This window comes from Bacidia gigantensis (assembly GCF_019456465.1).
Source record: "Bacidia gigantensis strain McMullin 20006 chromosome Unknown contig_180, whole genome shotgun sequence".
In the NCBI taxonomy this organism is placed as follows: domain Eukaryota; kingdom Fungi; phylum Ascomycota; class Lecanoromycetes; order Lecanorales; family Ramalinaceae; genus Bacidia; species Bacidia gigantensis.
Window position 1 is genome coordinate 3,279,240 of NW_025408596.1, and position 13,928 is coordinate 3,293,167.

General features: G+C 51.2%; 5 protein-coding genes across 5 annotated transcripts; all 5 read left to right on the forward strand.

Moving 5' to 3' along the window:
- Position 1: 1 nt before the first annotated feature.
- On the forward strand, positions 2-528 carry KY384_003918 (uncharacterized protein; the record flags this gene model as incomplete). The annotated part of the gene is made up of 2 exons (XM_044812427.1): positions 2-262; positions 295-528. The coding sequence occupies 2 exons, from the start codon at positions 2-4 to the stop codon at positions 526-528; spliced, it is 495 nt and encodes a 164-aa protein (XP_044671560.1).
- A 3,259-nt stretch (positions 529-3,787) lies between these two features.
- Positions 3,788-5,763, forward strand: KY384_003919 (uncharacterized protein; the record flags this gene model as incomplete). The annotated part of the gene is made up of 3 exons (XM_044812428.1): positions 3,788-5,048; positions 5,120-5,466; positions 5,524-5,763. 3 exons carry the CDS (start codon positions 3,788-3,790, stop codon positions 5,761-5,763), a joined length of 1,848 nt encoding a protein of 615 aa, XP_044671561.1.
- A 1,495-nt stretch (positions 5,764-7,258) lies between these two features.
- KY384_003920 (uncharacterized protein) lies at positions 7,259-8,836 on the forward strand (the record flags this gene model as incomplete). Its single annotated transcript, XM_044812429.1, has 2 exons — positions 7,259-7,684; positions 7,757-8,836. The coding sequence occupies 2 exons, from the start codon at positions 7,259-7,261 to the stop codon at positions 8,834-8,836; spliced, it is 1,506 nt and encodes a 501-aa protein (XP_044671562.1).
- A 108-nt stretch (positions 8,837-8,944) lies between these two features.
- Positions 8,945-9,812, forward strand: KY384_003921 (uncharacterized protein; the record flags this gene model as incomplete). The annotated part of the gene is made up of 2 exons (XM_044812430.1): positions 8,945-8,947; positions 9,429-9,812. 2 exons carry the CDS (start codon positions 8,945-8,947, stop codon positions 9,810-9,812), a joined length of 387 nt encoding a protein of 128 aa, XP_044671563.1.
- Positions 9,813-9,944: 132 nt separating this feature from the next.
- Positions 9,945-11,225, forward strand: CAO1 (Copper amine oxidase; the record flags this gene model as incomplete). Its single annotated transcript, XM_044812431.1, has 3 exons — positions 9,945-10,003; positions 10,062-11,169; positions 11,196-11,225. 3 exons carry the CDS (start codon positions 9,945-9,947, stop codon positions 11,223-11,225), a joined length of 1,197 nt encoding a protein of 398 aa, XP_044671564.1.
- Positions 11,226-13,928: the final 2,703 nt, after the last annotated feature.

Here is a 13,928-nt window from a genome sequence, read left to right on the forward strand (position 1 = left end):
GATGTCGGCCGGCGACTTAGGTCTCGAAGCTTCGGATGTTGAAACGAATCTCAGCAACGTGCTTGAGATGGCGACGAAATGGAACGCGGTCCTCCTCCTGGACGAAGCCGATGTGTTTCTCGAACAGCGCTCCGCGCACGATCTTGAGCGCAATAAACTCGTGTCTATCTTCCTGCGCATCCTGGAGTACTATGAGGGAATACTGTTTCTCACTACGAATCGCGTTGATAATATTGACGCTGCGTTTCAGAGCCGTATTCATGTGAGTATGCAGTATGAGGACCTCAATACGAGCTCGAGGAGAGTTATTTGGGAGAATTTCACGGGGGGAAGAAGGGCTGGCGGTTCGAGGATAGTGATTTGGAGAGGTTGGCGGGCTACGAGTTGAATGGGAGGGAAATCAAGAATGTGTTGAAGACGGCGCAGCTGTTGGCTAGTAAGAAAGGGGAGGAGCTTGGGGCGGGGCATGTGGAGGCTGTGCTGGCTATTGAACAGAGGAAGGTTGGTGGTGGGAAGGGAGAGAAATGAGAGAAATGAGTAGATTGGAGCGCTGGAGCATGGACGAAAATGACGATGGATGGCTTTCGCATATCAATAGGCGTTTGATAATGGATAATGTCGTGATGAGATGTGGCGGCTTTGAATACATGCGACCTAATTTTTACCACCTTCCGGTCAGAGTGCTGTTTCTCAAGCTACAGAGGTGCATGCAGCTGTCACGCGTCTTCAGGCCAGGTGACTGACAAGGTCGTTGCCATCGACCACTTTCCTTCTATTCGACCAGTCAGGGGTGGGGGCGTTGGCTTGCTCGAAAGCTACCCGGCGCTCAGTACCAGAATATTAACATTGACATATTCACTCATGCCAGCATCAATCTTCTTGAAAATAACCCGAAACTAATGCGCTCAACTCCTCGGGGTGTGAGGAAGAAGATATTTGAGTTTTAGCACCTTAGGGCTAATGCTGCGGGCTTGGGAATATTTTTGCGTTTTCTTGCTTCTCTGCCAGGCTATCTCAGTCCATGTATTGACATTTACCTCGTGCAATTTCTTACTCAAGATAAAGATTCGATCTCGCTTCTTCTTTTTTCTTTCCTCCAATGATCTCTTGTCGTTCATATCGACTTCTCGGACCTTGAATCATCACACCTCACACCCTTCTCCTCGCCTGCCCTCCTGTGGCCTACCCATCAAACTGCCCTCTCCAATCGTTTCATCCCCTCCACTACCCTCCTTCAGCTACTACGTTCCTATGCTATAACCAAGATCCATAACCTCCCTTGCGTTGTAATGGTGAAGGGATGGATGCCTGCCCCCCATCCAGTAATCTTGTGAGTCCGTTGGTGGAAAGACGGATGGATGGATGGGACATGTGGTTTTTTGAGGTAGATTGAGGGGTTTGATGATGGAGAGCGTGCTGTGCCGTCTTGTGATTGGGCTGATTGAGAGGAAAGGGGGAGAAAGGGGGAAAGGAGGAGTAATAAGTGGGGGACCTCAGCGCCGGAAGGGGAGGGGGGGTATAATGGATAGTGGAGAAAGGAGAGTGGAGAGGGAGAGGGAGAGGAAGGAGGGGGTTGTGGGGGTATGGGGGCGGTGGAGATGGCTTATAGGAAAAGCAAAGCGTGTGCATAGTGGAGATGCAGGAAGTTGTGATGAAGGTTGAAGGTTGAAGGTTGAAGTTGTTCTGTACGATCTTCAGCTCGAAAGCTAGTCGGAGGTTTTATTCAAGTCTGTACGTGTTGACTGCTTGGGCTTGCTGTTCGGGCAAAAATTTCATCATGACGCTCTGCAACAGTGCCAGTCTATCACGCTAAACGACGCTGGTGTGATTGACCCGATCTGGTTTATGAAGAGGTGCGAAGGTCGTGGAAATGGCATCGCATAGGTCTTTGAGGTGGAAAAGGAATCAACACCCATCCATGTCTATTTTTCTTACCTTTTCCAACTCTTTGCTATCGTATTTGCCCTTGATACAACGTCTTGCCCAGTGCCGCGCACTTCTATCCACACTCCACTTCGCTACCTCCTCCCCTCCTCTCTCTTCTTCATCTCGCCCTCTAATTCTTTCCCCAACCGCCCCAGCTCCCCCCATCTTCCCCCTCCCCTTCTACCTCCACCCCTTCCTTCACAACTCCCGACGCCTCCTCCCACCGCCCCATCTCCCTCAAACAAACCGCCCGTCTCCACCAGGCCTTCCCATTTCCCTGCCTCTTCATCACCGTGCTCGCCTCCGCGTCCGCTTGCCCCTCAGGCCACATCTGCGCCGTCATATGTGCTTGCGCCCGGTTACTAAATAATACGCTGGCCTCTTCTCTTACCAAGCCGGCAGGTTCCCACGAGGGGCGTTGTAGTGCCATGTCGATTGCGTAGGCGTAGAGTTTTATGGCGTCGTGCGCGGGTTGCAGGTTCGAAGAGGAGGATTTGCGAAGGGAGGCGTTGCCTTGGTCGCGCATTTTTTGGATTTGGGCGGAGCGTTTGGGGTTGGTGGGCATGGGGGGAGGTGGAGTTTGGTGCGTTTCGGGCGGCAGGCTGAGGAGGGTACGATGGAGGGCGTTTAGGGAGGTGAGGGAGGCGGAAAGGGAAATGTCGGTTGGTGTTGGGGAGGAGAGGGCTTTGGATTGGGGGTCGAGATGAAGGGGGAGGAGGGTGAATGTTTCGTCCATTTCCGCTGTGTAGGCAATTGTCTTGAGGTGGTGGTTGTCGTGATGGAATAGGGTGAAATGGTATCGGCGACAAGCTTCTGAAAAGGTCGTCAGTGAAGCTGAAGAGTGGAGGCGACAGCGAGCTGTTCGTGGAGCTTCGTGATTGGCTGTGGAGATAAAAGGACTTAATTCTAGGCCAAGGCTCTGACAGCGGCTCTCGTGGATTTTCCGGAGGCTGCTCGGCGACTATCCGAAGAATCTGTAACGGCGGCGCTGTCGAAGGGGAAGGCCCAGACTTCCTCTGAACTTGGAAATATCTCTTTATTCGGAAAATGGTGGGAAGAACCAGAGGAAACTGAAGCGAATGCGATGGTAGTTTGCATTATCTCCAAACTAGGAGATGCCAAGCTTGTAGCTAGGCCAAGATCAGCCAAGCGCGGGCTGATTCATCAGTCTCGCGGTCAAGGCACCAAAACGCCAAATCATCCATCGGTCAAATCTTCCCATCCATCAGTCCATCGATGCCATCAATTGAGCCTTGGAAGTCCGTGTGTATGTATTGAATAGGAGAGTCATTTTTCGGTGTCAGAGACTCGTCCGTGTCTCCGTCTTTCTCGCTGGATGACACCTCGAAGCAGAATTCAGACGTGGGCAAGAAGCTCACGGATGCTGCAAGGGTCTGACTCACGACCGGTACTACCGGTGTTGAAGTTGGACCGTCTCTGAGGCTCATCCTGGGCTTACTCAAAGGCACTACTCCAATGAAATCTCACCGATTGAGGTCCATCCACTGGAAGCCACAGGATTCAACGGCAAATCGTTGTTCGCATGGCGCGGCAGGGTCTGAGTTCATTCGCCAAGACCCCTGCTGACAATCCGCTGGTTGCTTACATATGCACCGCTGCAATTATCAAGCATACTCTATTCGTCTGAATACTAATCTTTATAGAGGAGACCCATATAACCCATCCTTTGCGCTTCCATTTCTTTATTGTTGTTTGTCTCTCCACCTCGACTTCTCAATTGCGTGCTTCGCTGCATTGCTCCCAGCCTCCTGGCTGACAAACCTGGCCCTGTGCGATAACCCATAATCATATCCTCTTCTCTACTTAGTATTATTCCTACTGTTTTTCAAAATCGCAAGAGATGGCCGACCTTCTTCGTGAATCGCCCTTGGGCCAAAGTATTCGCTTCCTGACGCGCAATCGCATGCTCAAGTACCCAGAAGAAGAAGCCGGCTTCACCCTACCAGATTCCTACAACACAGCGCTAAATTCGGCTGGCGGCGGAGAGAAGCTTCCAGAGGAGCCAAGATCAGGATCCTCATCTTCAGACTCGTCAAATCTGAAAGATGAGAAGAATGAAGAGAAAGCAGCCTCTCCAGTGATGCCAGCCTTGCAAAAGCGCACCACCACCAAAAGCTTCAGACGCGACGTCGAGGGTGGAGATGGCGGCAACATGACGCTGACACGCACTAAGACGCGCGAGGAGACCAAGCCGTACTCAGATGAGCGTCTGGAGGTTGAACAGGAACTAGCGATAGAACGCACAAAGACGATTCCAATCATCCCCATGAAGACGTCAGACGGCAACATCCTCGTGGATTGGTATACTACCGACGATCCAGCCAATCCGCAGAATTGGTCTGCGAAGAAGAAGCATTTCACCTCTTTAATTCTCATGCTGTACACCTTCGCCGTCTATACTGGTAGTGCAATTTACACCCCTAGCGCCCCAGGTGTCATCGAGCGTTTCGGTGTCTCCCACGAAAACTCATCCCTTCCCCTCTCTCTCTATGTCCTGGCCTACGGTATCGGTCCTCTACTCTTCGGCCCACTGTCTGAAATTCCCAGGATAGGCCGTGCCCCCGTCTACATCGTAACGATGTTCCTATTTGTGATGATGTCAATTCCAACGCCATTAGTCAATAACTTCGCCGGTCTTCTTGTCTTGCGATTCTTGCAAGGATTCTTCGGCTCCCCATGTCTCGCGAACGGCGGTGCAACAATGCAAGATATGTATTCTCTCCTCTATCTACCCTACGCACTTTCTGCGTGGGTATCAGCAGCGTATTGCGGTCCTGCACTTGGTCCGCTCCTTTCTGGGTTTGCTGTAACGGCAAAGGGTTGGCGATGGTCGCTATGGGAAATTTTGTGGCTTGCTGGACCAATTTTCATCCTGATGTTTGTGATTATGCCAGAAACATCGACGCCTAATATCTTGCTCCGAAGGGCGAAGCGCCTGAGGGCATTGACTGGCGACCACAGACTCAAATCACAATCCGAGATCGATCAAGCAGGAATGAATCCACGGAAAGTAGCCATTGACGCCTTGATCAAGCCTATGGAAATCACCATCAAGGATCCAGCGATTGCATTCGTGAACATGTATACAGCTCTTGTCTATGGTAAGCTTGCCTCCGTTCTCGCCAGCATTGATATCCTCAGAATCTTAGACAGTGTCTAACGATGTCTTCAGGTATCTACTACTCCTTCTTCGAAGTCTTCCCCCTCGTCTACCCCGTCTTCTACGGCATGTCTCCCGGCATAGTCGGCGTCGTCTTCACCTGTATCCTCGTCTCCTGCCTCCTCGGCGTAGCTGTCTACTGCGCCTATCTCGCCTACTACCTCATCCCAGACATCATGGCACACGGCCTACGAGCTCAAGAACACCGCCTTGTCCCCGCCCTTTTCGGATCTTTCGGCCCTCCAATCGGACTGTTTATCTTCGCGTGGACCGCTAGGCCAGATATTCACTGGTTCCCCAGTGTCCTTGGTATCACCATATACGGAATGAGCGTCTTCATCGTCATGCAGTGTATTTTCGTAAGTCAAACAAACACTGTCACTAAGCTGAAATGATGAGACTAACGAACTTATTAGGTATACGTGCCGCTTTCATATCCACAATACGCCGCCTCTCTCTTCGCTGGGAACGACTTCTTCCGCTCTGCTCTCGCGTGCGGTAGTATCATGTTCGCCCGACCGCTTTTCATCAATCTTGGTGTCGATGAGGGTGTTACTCTTCTGGCATGCTTGAGTACGACTGGTGTTGTTGGTATCTTTTATCTCTACTACTACGGGGCCAAGCTCCGAGCGAGGAGCAAGTTCGCGCAAGGATAAAGAAGAGAAAATTTGGTTAAATGAGAAAGAAAACGGAGTGGGGGGAGGAAAGCCGCATTTGGAGAAAGGAGGCGGTGTAATCGTTGGTGAGGATGCGAGTGCAGTTTTGATTCGTTGTGCATATGCGATGACAGGTTATGAATGATGGTATAGAAGAATTAATTAATTAAGAAATGATATCCGTCCAAGACATTTGAGAGTTCTCGCGTTCTTGCAGCGTCCTCGCTATTTAGTCATTGATTTGAACTATAGTAGCAAACCCTTACTAGCTGCAGATCACCAATTCAACAACAAATCTTCTGGTAGCATTAGTCCACAAAGGAAGAAACCTGCAAGGATGGGCGATAACAGCTTTCGATGAGATGGATATATACATGTTTTTCAAGCTGTGACTTCTTCACATTTCATGGTCGCTCTATGCATAAACAGGTATTTCGCACTGCCCACATCCCACAAGATAGACACCTACGCGATGCATGATGACCTTCCAACACCATTCGCCGTAGCCTTCCTCAAACTCGTGTCCCATTCCCTGCGCACTCCCTGCTTCCTTCCTCCCTTGGTTCACGCAAAACCAGCGTTCCTCCTCCTCTGTGCCTCTAATTTCTCTCTCTTTCTCATCACAACCTCAACCATCACCCAACTTTCCGTCGCACATCTCCACAAGCAATCCCCCTCTCTTTCCACCTCCTAGTCGTCAACTCGTAGTCTCCCACAACCCCCCACTTCAATGATGCTCCCCACCCCCTTCCTGCGCATGTCCCTCCCCATGCGCCCCTCCTCCACCAAATAAACTCTCATAAGCCAAATAAACGCCAAACAACACAGTCGCGGTCCCCAAACCCGGCAACGTCCCCTTGAATCTGTTGTATCGCGTGAATGGACCGGTATACCGCCATGCTTCTGCTCGTCTCCATGGGTCATGGGCGGGTTGGCCGGAGGAGGCGGCGAATTTGCGGGGGTCGAAGCCGGTGAGGGAGCGTGGGGGGGCCATTGTGCTTACTAGGAGGGGAGGAGGGGCGTTAGTGAGGTCGTGAGAGAGAGGAAGAGGGGAAGGGAGAGGGGGAGGGAGAGGGGCGGAGGATGAGGAGGGGGAGGAGGGGAATTGGGGAGGGGAAGATCGAGGGAGGAAAGGGGGGCGAGGAAGAGAGGGTGAGGGGTGGAGGGGTGAAGGGAAAACGTACTTTAGATTGTGGGAGGAGAGGTGAGTGGTGTACTAAGGGTAGAAGAAAGAATGGTGGAAGTGAATGAGAAGTTGAGATGTTGACTAGCGCGGCTTTTTTGGCGCTAGTGGGGAGGTGCTCCGTTCATTGCGCCTTTCGACTGCTGTAATGGAACTTCAAGACGACGTTGCAGTACTTACAATTGGACCAGACCGCCACAATACTATCACATAGATACAAGATGAGGTTAAGATAAGATCGAAGCATAGGATCACTGGTCGCCACATCGAACAACAACACCCGTCTTAGCCTTCTCCACACATGACCTCGCAATGAAAGCCGCCAACAGATACGGCACTCATACCCCTCAAGGCGCCTTCTCTCATACACAACAATTCAATCTCCCTCATCGAACGCCTCAACACCAGGCCTCCAATTCATCCGGCCTTCCTCCCCCAAGTCTGAGCAACGCCTTCGCATCCGGTGCCGCCAACCCATTCGCACCAACAGGCAATCTTAATGGCCTAGCAGGAGGCTTCGGGCCCAGCTTCAATGGCAATGGTACAGGCCTTGCTAGCCAGGAAGCGGTCAATCGTTTTCACGATGCAGGGCAGGGTCAGAATAAGCACATGCGGAGAAATAAGGGCGGGTCGAAGTCACAGCAGGATCTAAGGATACGGGATGTATATGCAAGTAATTTGAAAGAGGAGATGGATTTGCTAGAACAACTAGTGGACAAGTACCCATACATCAGCATGGTATGCCTCATGACCTCGATCAAGTCGTGCATCGTGGCCGTGACTTGCGGATTGAAGCTGACGCGCATGTAGGACACGGAGTTCCCAGGCATTGTCGCTCGGCCAATGGGCGCCTTCACAACGAAAGCAGACTACCACTATCAATGTCTCCGGTGTAATGTCGACCTTCTTAAAGTGATACAGCTCGGCATTACCATATTCGACAAAGACGGGAATCCTCCGCCTGCCAATTTCGCAGATATATCCGACATCCAAATTCTCAACTACTCTCAAAATCTGAAGCCTTGCCCCACGACATGGCAATTCAATTTCAAATTCTCACTCGAAGAGGATATGTACAACAATGCCTCCATCGATTTCCTTGTAGACATTGGGCTTGATTTGAAGAAGAGCGAAACAGACGGTATAGATCCCGCAAAGTTTGGGTCGCGTCTCATCACGTCGGGCTTAGCATACTTCGAAGACGTGCGATGGATATCGTTCCACTCTGGTTATGATTTCGCCTACCTTGTGAAGCTCATGAACCAAAACGAATTGCCCGAAGACGAGACCGAATACCGCAGGTTACTCAAGATTTATTTCCCCTGCATATACGACATCAAATTTATGATCCAACACGCTCTGCGAACACAATCTGTGAATGACCAGCCCCTCTCTCCTGAAGCCGTCAACATCCTCAACTCCTTCAACCAAACAAAAGGTAGTCTACAAAGCCTCGCAGACGAACTGCACATTCGCAGAGTCGGCACCGCCCACTTCGCAGGTTCAGACGCCCTCATTACAGGCAAAGTGTTCTGGGAGGTGAAATCAAAGATCTTCGGTGGCCAAATCAATCCCGAAAAATACATCGGTCAGATCTGGGGCCTGAACCTCTCCGGCACTCCTCTTTTCTCGCCGCAAAGCGCAGGTGGATTTGGCCCGAACGTAGAGGGTCAAGCAAATACTCCGAATCTGAATGGAGCTACGATCTACAACAATGGTGTGCAGAATCAACCTCAGCCACCGAGTACGCCTGCATCGACGCATACGGGTCTCGCAAGCACGCCCAGTCAGCAGAGACCAGATACGGCTGGGGCTGGAGGCGGACTGGGAACGTTGACGCCTGGAGGAGGTAGCGGCGCCTTTGGATCCTTCAGATTTGGGAAGGGTTGAGGATTAGATGGTTATGTTGATGAGAAGGGCCGAGCAAGGAATTTGCGAAGCCCACGACATTTCTACTCCGTAAGATAGAAGCAGTGATCTTGGCGATTTTGTGTTGCCATGGTAGCATTTACTATTCTCGACAATTGAATGATTATGACTACTTCTCGTGCCTTGCTTTGTTGTTTCTGTGAGTACTCTATATAAGGCATCGTGTCCACACAAAGGTTTATCAATATACCTTCCGCCTGTTTTCGTCGCCGTCCACCTTGCCTCTTCCGGAGAACATATCCTGCCCCACGATCATCCCCCTTCCCCCACCAACCCCGCCTTATCGAAATCTGCATCGACATGATAGGCCAATTCACCTCCTGACATCGGGGACCCCATCCATTCACTATGCTTACACGTGGGCCGCCGTGCTCTTTCTTGATCGGGGAGGTTGATGCGTGATCCTTAGAATGTTGTTCATCTTTTCGTGGGATACCTATATAGGTCGATAGTACCTCTCAATTGATTCTCTACCTCGCACTCGCCAATTTCATACCTACAGCTTTTGCTGCCTGCACAGCGAGAGCGCTGTCAGTACTACTGACTCTACCAGACTCGAAGACTCGACATTGCTTCACGGAAACCACCATCGCCATCAGCTGTCATATCACACCCAAACCACTTCCGTAGCACTACAACCTCCCACACAACCATCGCAATGGTCCTCGACCGCCTCCGCCAATTATCCTCCCACCTCACCTCCACTCCTCCCCCTCCCCACCCTTTCGACCCCCTCTCAGCAGCCGAAATCGAACACGCAGTCGCGGTCATAAATGAGAAGCATGCGCCTCTGGCATACAATGCTGTTACACTGCTGGAGCCTAGGAAGAGGGAGATGATGGCGTGGTTGGTGGATAGCGGAGAACGACCACACAGAGTCGCAGACGTGGTGGCGATTAAGAAGGGGGAGAGGTGTGGGAGGGCTTGGTGGATTTGACTGTGGGAGCAGAGGGGGAGGGGAAGATTTTGAGGTGGGAGAATGTTGAGGGTGTGCAGCCTTTGGTAGGTCATTCTTGGATTGGTGAGGGAGGACGAAGAGAAGAGTATTTGCTGACAGGGGTAGATCACAATGGAGGACCTACAGATTGTGGAAAAGATCGTACGGACAGATCCGAGGGTCATTGAGCAGTGCGTTGCGAGCGGGATACCGAAGGAAGATATGCATAAAATCTATTGTGACCGTGAGTGGTGGTCTGAGCTCTCTTGGTGATGAGTATGCTGATGCAGAGATAGCATGGACGATCGGACACGACGAACGATTTGGGAATAAGATACGCCTGCAGCAGGCACTGATGTATTACCGTCCACATGTGGATGACAGCCAGTACTCATTTCCACTGGACTTTACCCCAATCTACAACTGTAATTCGCAAGAGATCGTACATATCGACATACCGGAAATTCGGAGACCGGTGAACAGATTTCCAGCTCTCAACTATCATGCTCCCGCCATAGAGAAAGAAGGCGGCTTCAGAAAAGATCTCAAACCCCTTCACATCACACAACCAGAAGGCGTATCTTTCCAAGTTGACGGACGAATCATTTCCTGGCAGAACTGGAAAGTGCACGTCGGCTTCAACTACCGCGAAGGCATCGTTCTCAACAACATCACCTACAACGACAAAGGCTCCGAACGCGGCATATTCTACCGCCTCTCCCTCGCTGAAATGGTCGTCCCATACGGTAACCCTGAGCACCCTCATCACCGCAAACACGCCTTCGACCTGGGCGAATACGGCGGTGGTTACATGACGAACAGCCTCTCCCTCGGCTGCGACTGCAAAGGCGCAATCCACTACATGGACGCCTCCTTTGTCAACAAAGCCGGGTCACCGCAAACCATAAAAAATGCCATCTGCATCCACGAAGAAGACGCCGGCATCCTTTTCAAACACACCGATTTCCGCGACGACTCGCTCGTGGTGACGCGTGCTCGCAAACTCATAATCTCGCATGTCTTCACTGCCGCAAACTACGAGTACTGCGTCTACTGGATCTTCCACCAAGACGGTACAGTCCAGCTCGAGGTCAAACTCACCGGCATCCTGAACACATACTCCATGAATCCTGACGAGGACACCAAGGGCTGGGGCACACAGGTCTATCCTGGCGTCAACGCGCATAATCATCAACACCTGTTCTGCCTGCGCGTGGACCCCAACATCGACGGGCCAGATAACACGGTGTTCATGGTCGATGCTACGCCTGGCGCTGCACCTGTCGGTAGTGAAGAAAATAAGTACGGCAATGCGTTCTATGCGCATAAAACAGAGTTCAAGACCCCAGAGCAGAGTGTGAGTGACTACGAAGGGGCCAGTAGCAGGACTTGGGAGATGAGCAATACGAATAAGTTGAATCCGCATAGTGGGAAGCCGGTGGCCTATAAGTTGGTGAGCAGGGAATGTCCGAAACTGTTGCCGAAGGAGGGCGGGCTGGTGTGGAAGAGGGCGGCGTTTGCGAGGCATGCTGTGCATGTTACGAAGTGTACGTCTAACCCAACCCTTTTCCCCCTGCCATTCTAAAAACAATGAATACAGACAACGACGACGAACTTCACCCTGCAGGCCGCCACGTCCCACAGACCTCAGGCGATACTCCAGAAAATCTGGGTCTGCCTCACTGGATCGCTCAACAGACTGCCACCAACACCTCAATCCAGAATACAGACATAGTGCTCTGGCACACCTTCGGCATCACGCATTTCCCGTCCCCGGAGGATTTTCCTGTCATGCCTGCTGAGCCCATCAGTCTGCTGCTCAGGCCCAGGAATTTCTTTGATAGGAATCCCGCGCTTGATGTGCCGATGAGCTTTGGTGTACGACCGAGCGAGAAGGCAAGTGGAGATGGCGGTTGCTGTGGGGGGCAGGGACAGGGGAAGGAGAGGGGTAAGGGGGATGGGGTCAGTGTGCAGGTGTGAGGGTCTGTGGGGAGGGAAGCGGAGCAGGGGGAGTTAGTGGGAAAGGAAATTGACACCCAAGGAAGGGCTTTGTGGAAGTATGTGGTACCATGCCTTCTAGTCAGTGATCATGAAATTGAAGATGCGAGAGTCCGAACACGGGGGCTGGGGGTGTTCTGATGGGTCTGCCTCGCAGTTGGCTGTATGAAAGCACGATGATGACGATCATGATGGGTTGGTGGATAATCTATGAGATAATCATGCTGATCACAAGAGTTACGAAGCGCGACTGACGTTGCGCTAAGGTATCGTGAATGCAATTGTTTTGCTACCTTCAGCCCCTCTGCCCTGGGTAGTCAGTCAATCAGTCTGTCGGCTCGCTGGCTTTTGTTTCGGGCCTGTAAGCTGTAGGACGAGACGAACCCGTTTTGTTCGAAATGGAGGATTGTCGATACATGGTATCTTGTGGGTTATTTCCTCCCTTGCTGGCCTGACACTTACGACACCCTTGGAGTGGCAACACAGCCTCAGGAAGTCTTGGTATGAAGATTCGATCAATCTGGCTCAAAACTTACACCAAATGTAGAAGAGCAGTGCGCAATTTTCAGAGATCGGCTTGAAGGCTCATGATATCGCATCACGGACGGTATCATGCTTTCGAAACGAATTCTAGACTGAAATGGGTCAGACCCCACCAGACTCCACACTTACGATCTCATTCGCAATTGTTGGCGCAGGAACAACAACGTAGCACACACTCCTTGCCTTGAGATGCTGATGGACGTAGCAGAGGAAGCCACAGACATGGTTGAGAATCTTGCGTGATGCGATGTCCACTGGACAATGCACTCCATTGTTGCTGGTTGACCGAAATCGGATTGTTACAAAGGGAGGATATCCAAAGACCATGCTGTAATGCGTATGTTTCTACTCTTTGTCATCGAAGCACGACCCAGTCGATTGTGGGGGGTTGATGTTTCTTATATACTGACTGGCGCTTTAGCCTCTGGTGGCAAAAAGCCTTTTGGCGCCTCTGCCTCATTTGAAGGACGCCATTGACTTTTGTGACAGGATGTAGGCCGGGTAGGGGGGAGGCTGGCTGGATATGGGAGAGGGTGATCGTGGCGTTCGAGACTCCACTTCGTAGGGTATAAAAGGCTTGGAGGGTCTTAGTCTCTTCTCTCTTCTTTGTTCATTGCTTTTGTCTTCGGGCATTGGTAGAGATGATGCGGGCTGGTGCGGGTATTGCAACAGTGTGGATGACAGGAGGCATACTGACCTCTAGCCTGGGTCATCCTTACATTCTACTTTGCCAGCATGAGAATGTTTCTCATTGACCAGTGACTGAATTTTGATATTGGATTCGGCAATCAGCAAGGCTCTATTCGAAAGGGCAGACAGCTACAATCATTGGTATGAGGACCGACCAACCAAGCGCTCTCCGTTACGTTTCTCACACCTTCCTAATTGCAGTCATGGCCAACGTTGTGGAACACGAAGTACTACGTCAAATCACACACGTATGTTCGGTAACCCATCTCATTCGGAGCTGGTGTCGTGAGGCAATCGATTGGCACTTTCACAACATTTCAGTTTCAGGTCGTGCATATAATAGCATTTGTTTCCCTTACCCCTCTCTGAGGTGTAATGCTTCATCACCACTAAATATATATATACAATTCCAGGCAATCAGGTCTGGTTGCCCCCCGTATCGCCGGATCTCGGAACTTACGAAAGGCTTGCGTTGGAGCGGAGGCATGTGCCTTGAAAGTATGCCTTCGTCTCGCCTTCTGGAGCGCATCGGATAGCTGCACCACGCGAAGCTCGGTGAGGTCCGGATTTGCACGACCGGAGAAGATGACTGAAAATCTGATCTACGACTTCGCAAAAGCTCTTGGTTTCAAAATTTTGGTTGTTCGTCTTCCGGCTCGGGTTGAGGACGAAAGAGATTCTTCACATAAGCCTTTGCATCTGGGAGTGAAGGATGTCACTTTCCCACACTGGCGCGTAGACAAAGCTTCCTCAAACACGACTGTCCAAAAGGGGCTATCTCGCTCGGTCTTGTGAGACCATCATATCCTGGCAAATTTCAAGGCTCACCAAAGAAAACTTCAGGCCAAACGACGTCATACAGAATTTCTCATTGAACCTCTATCG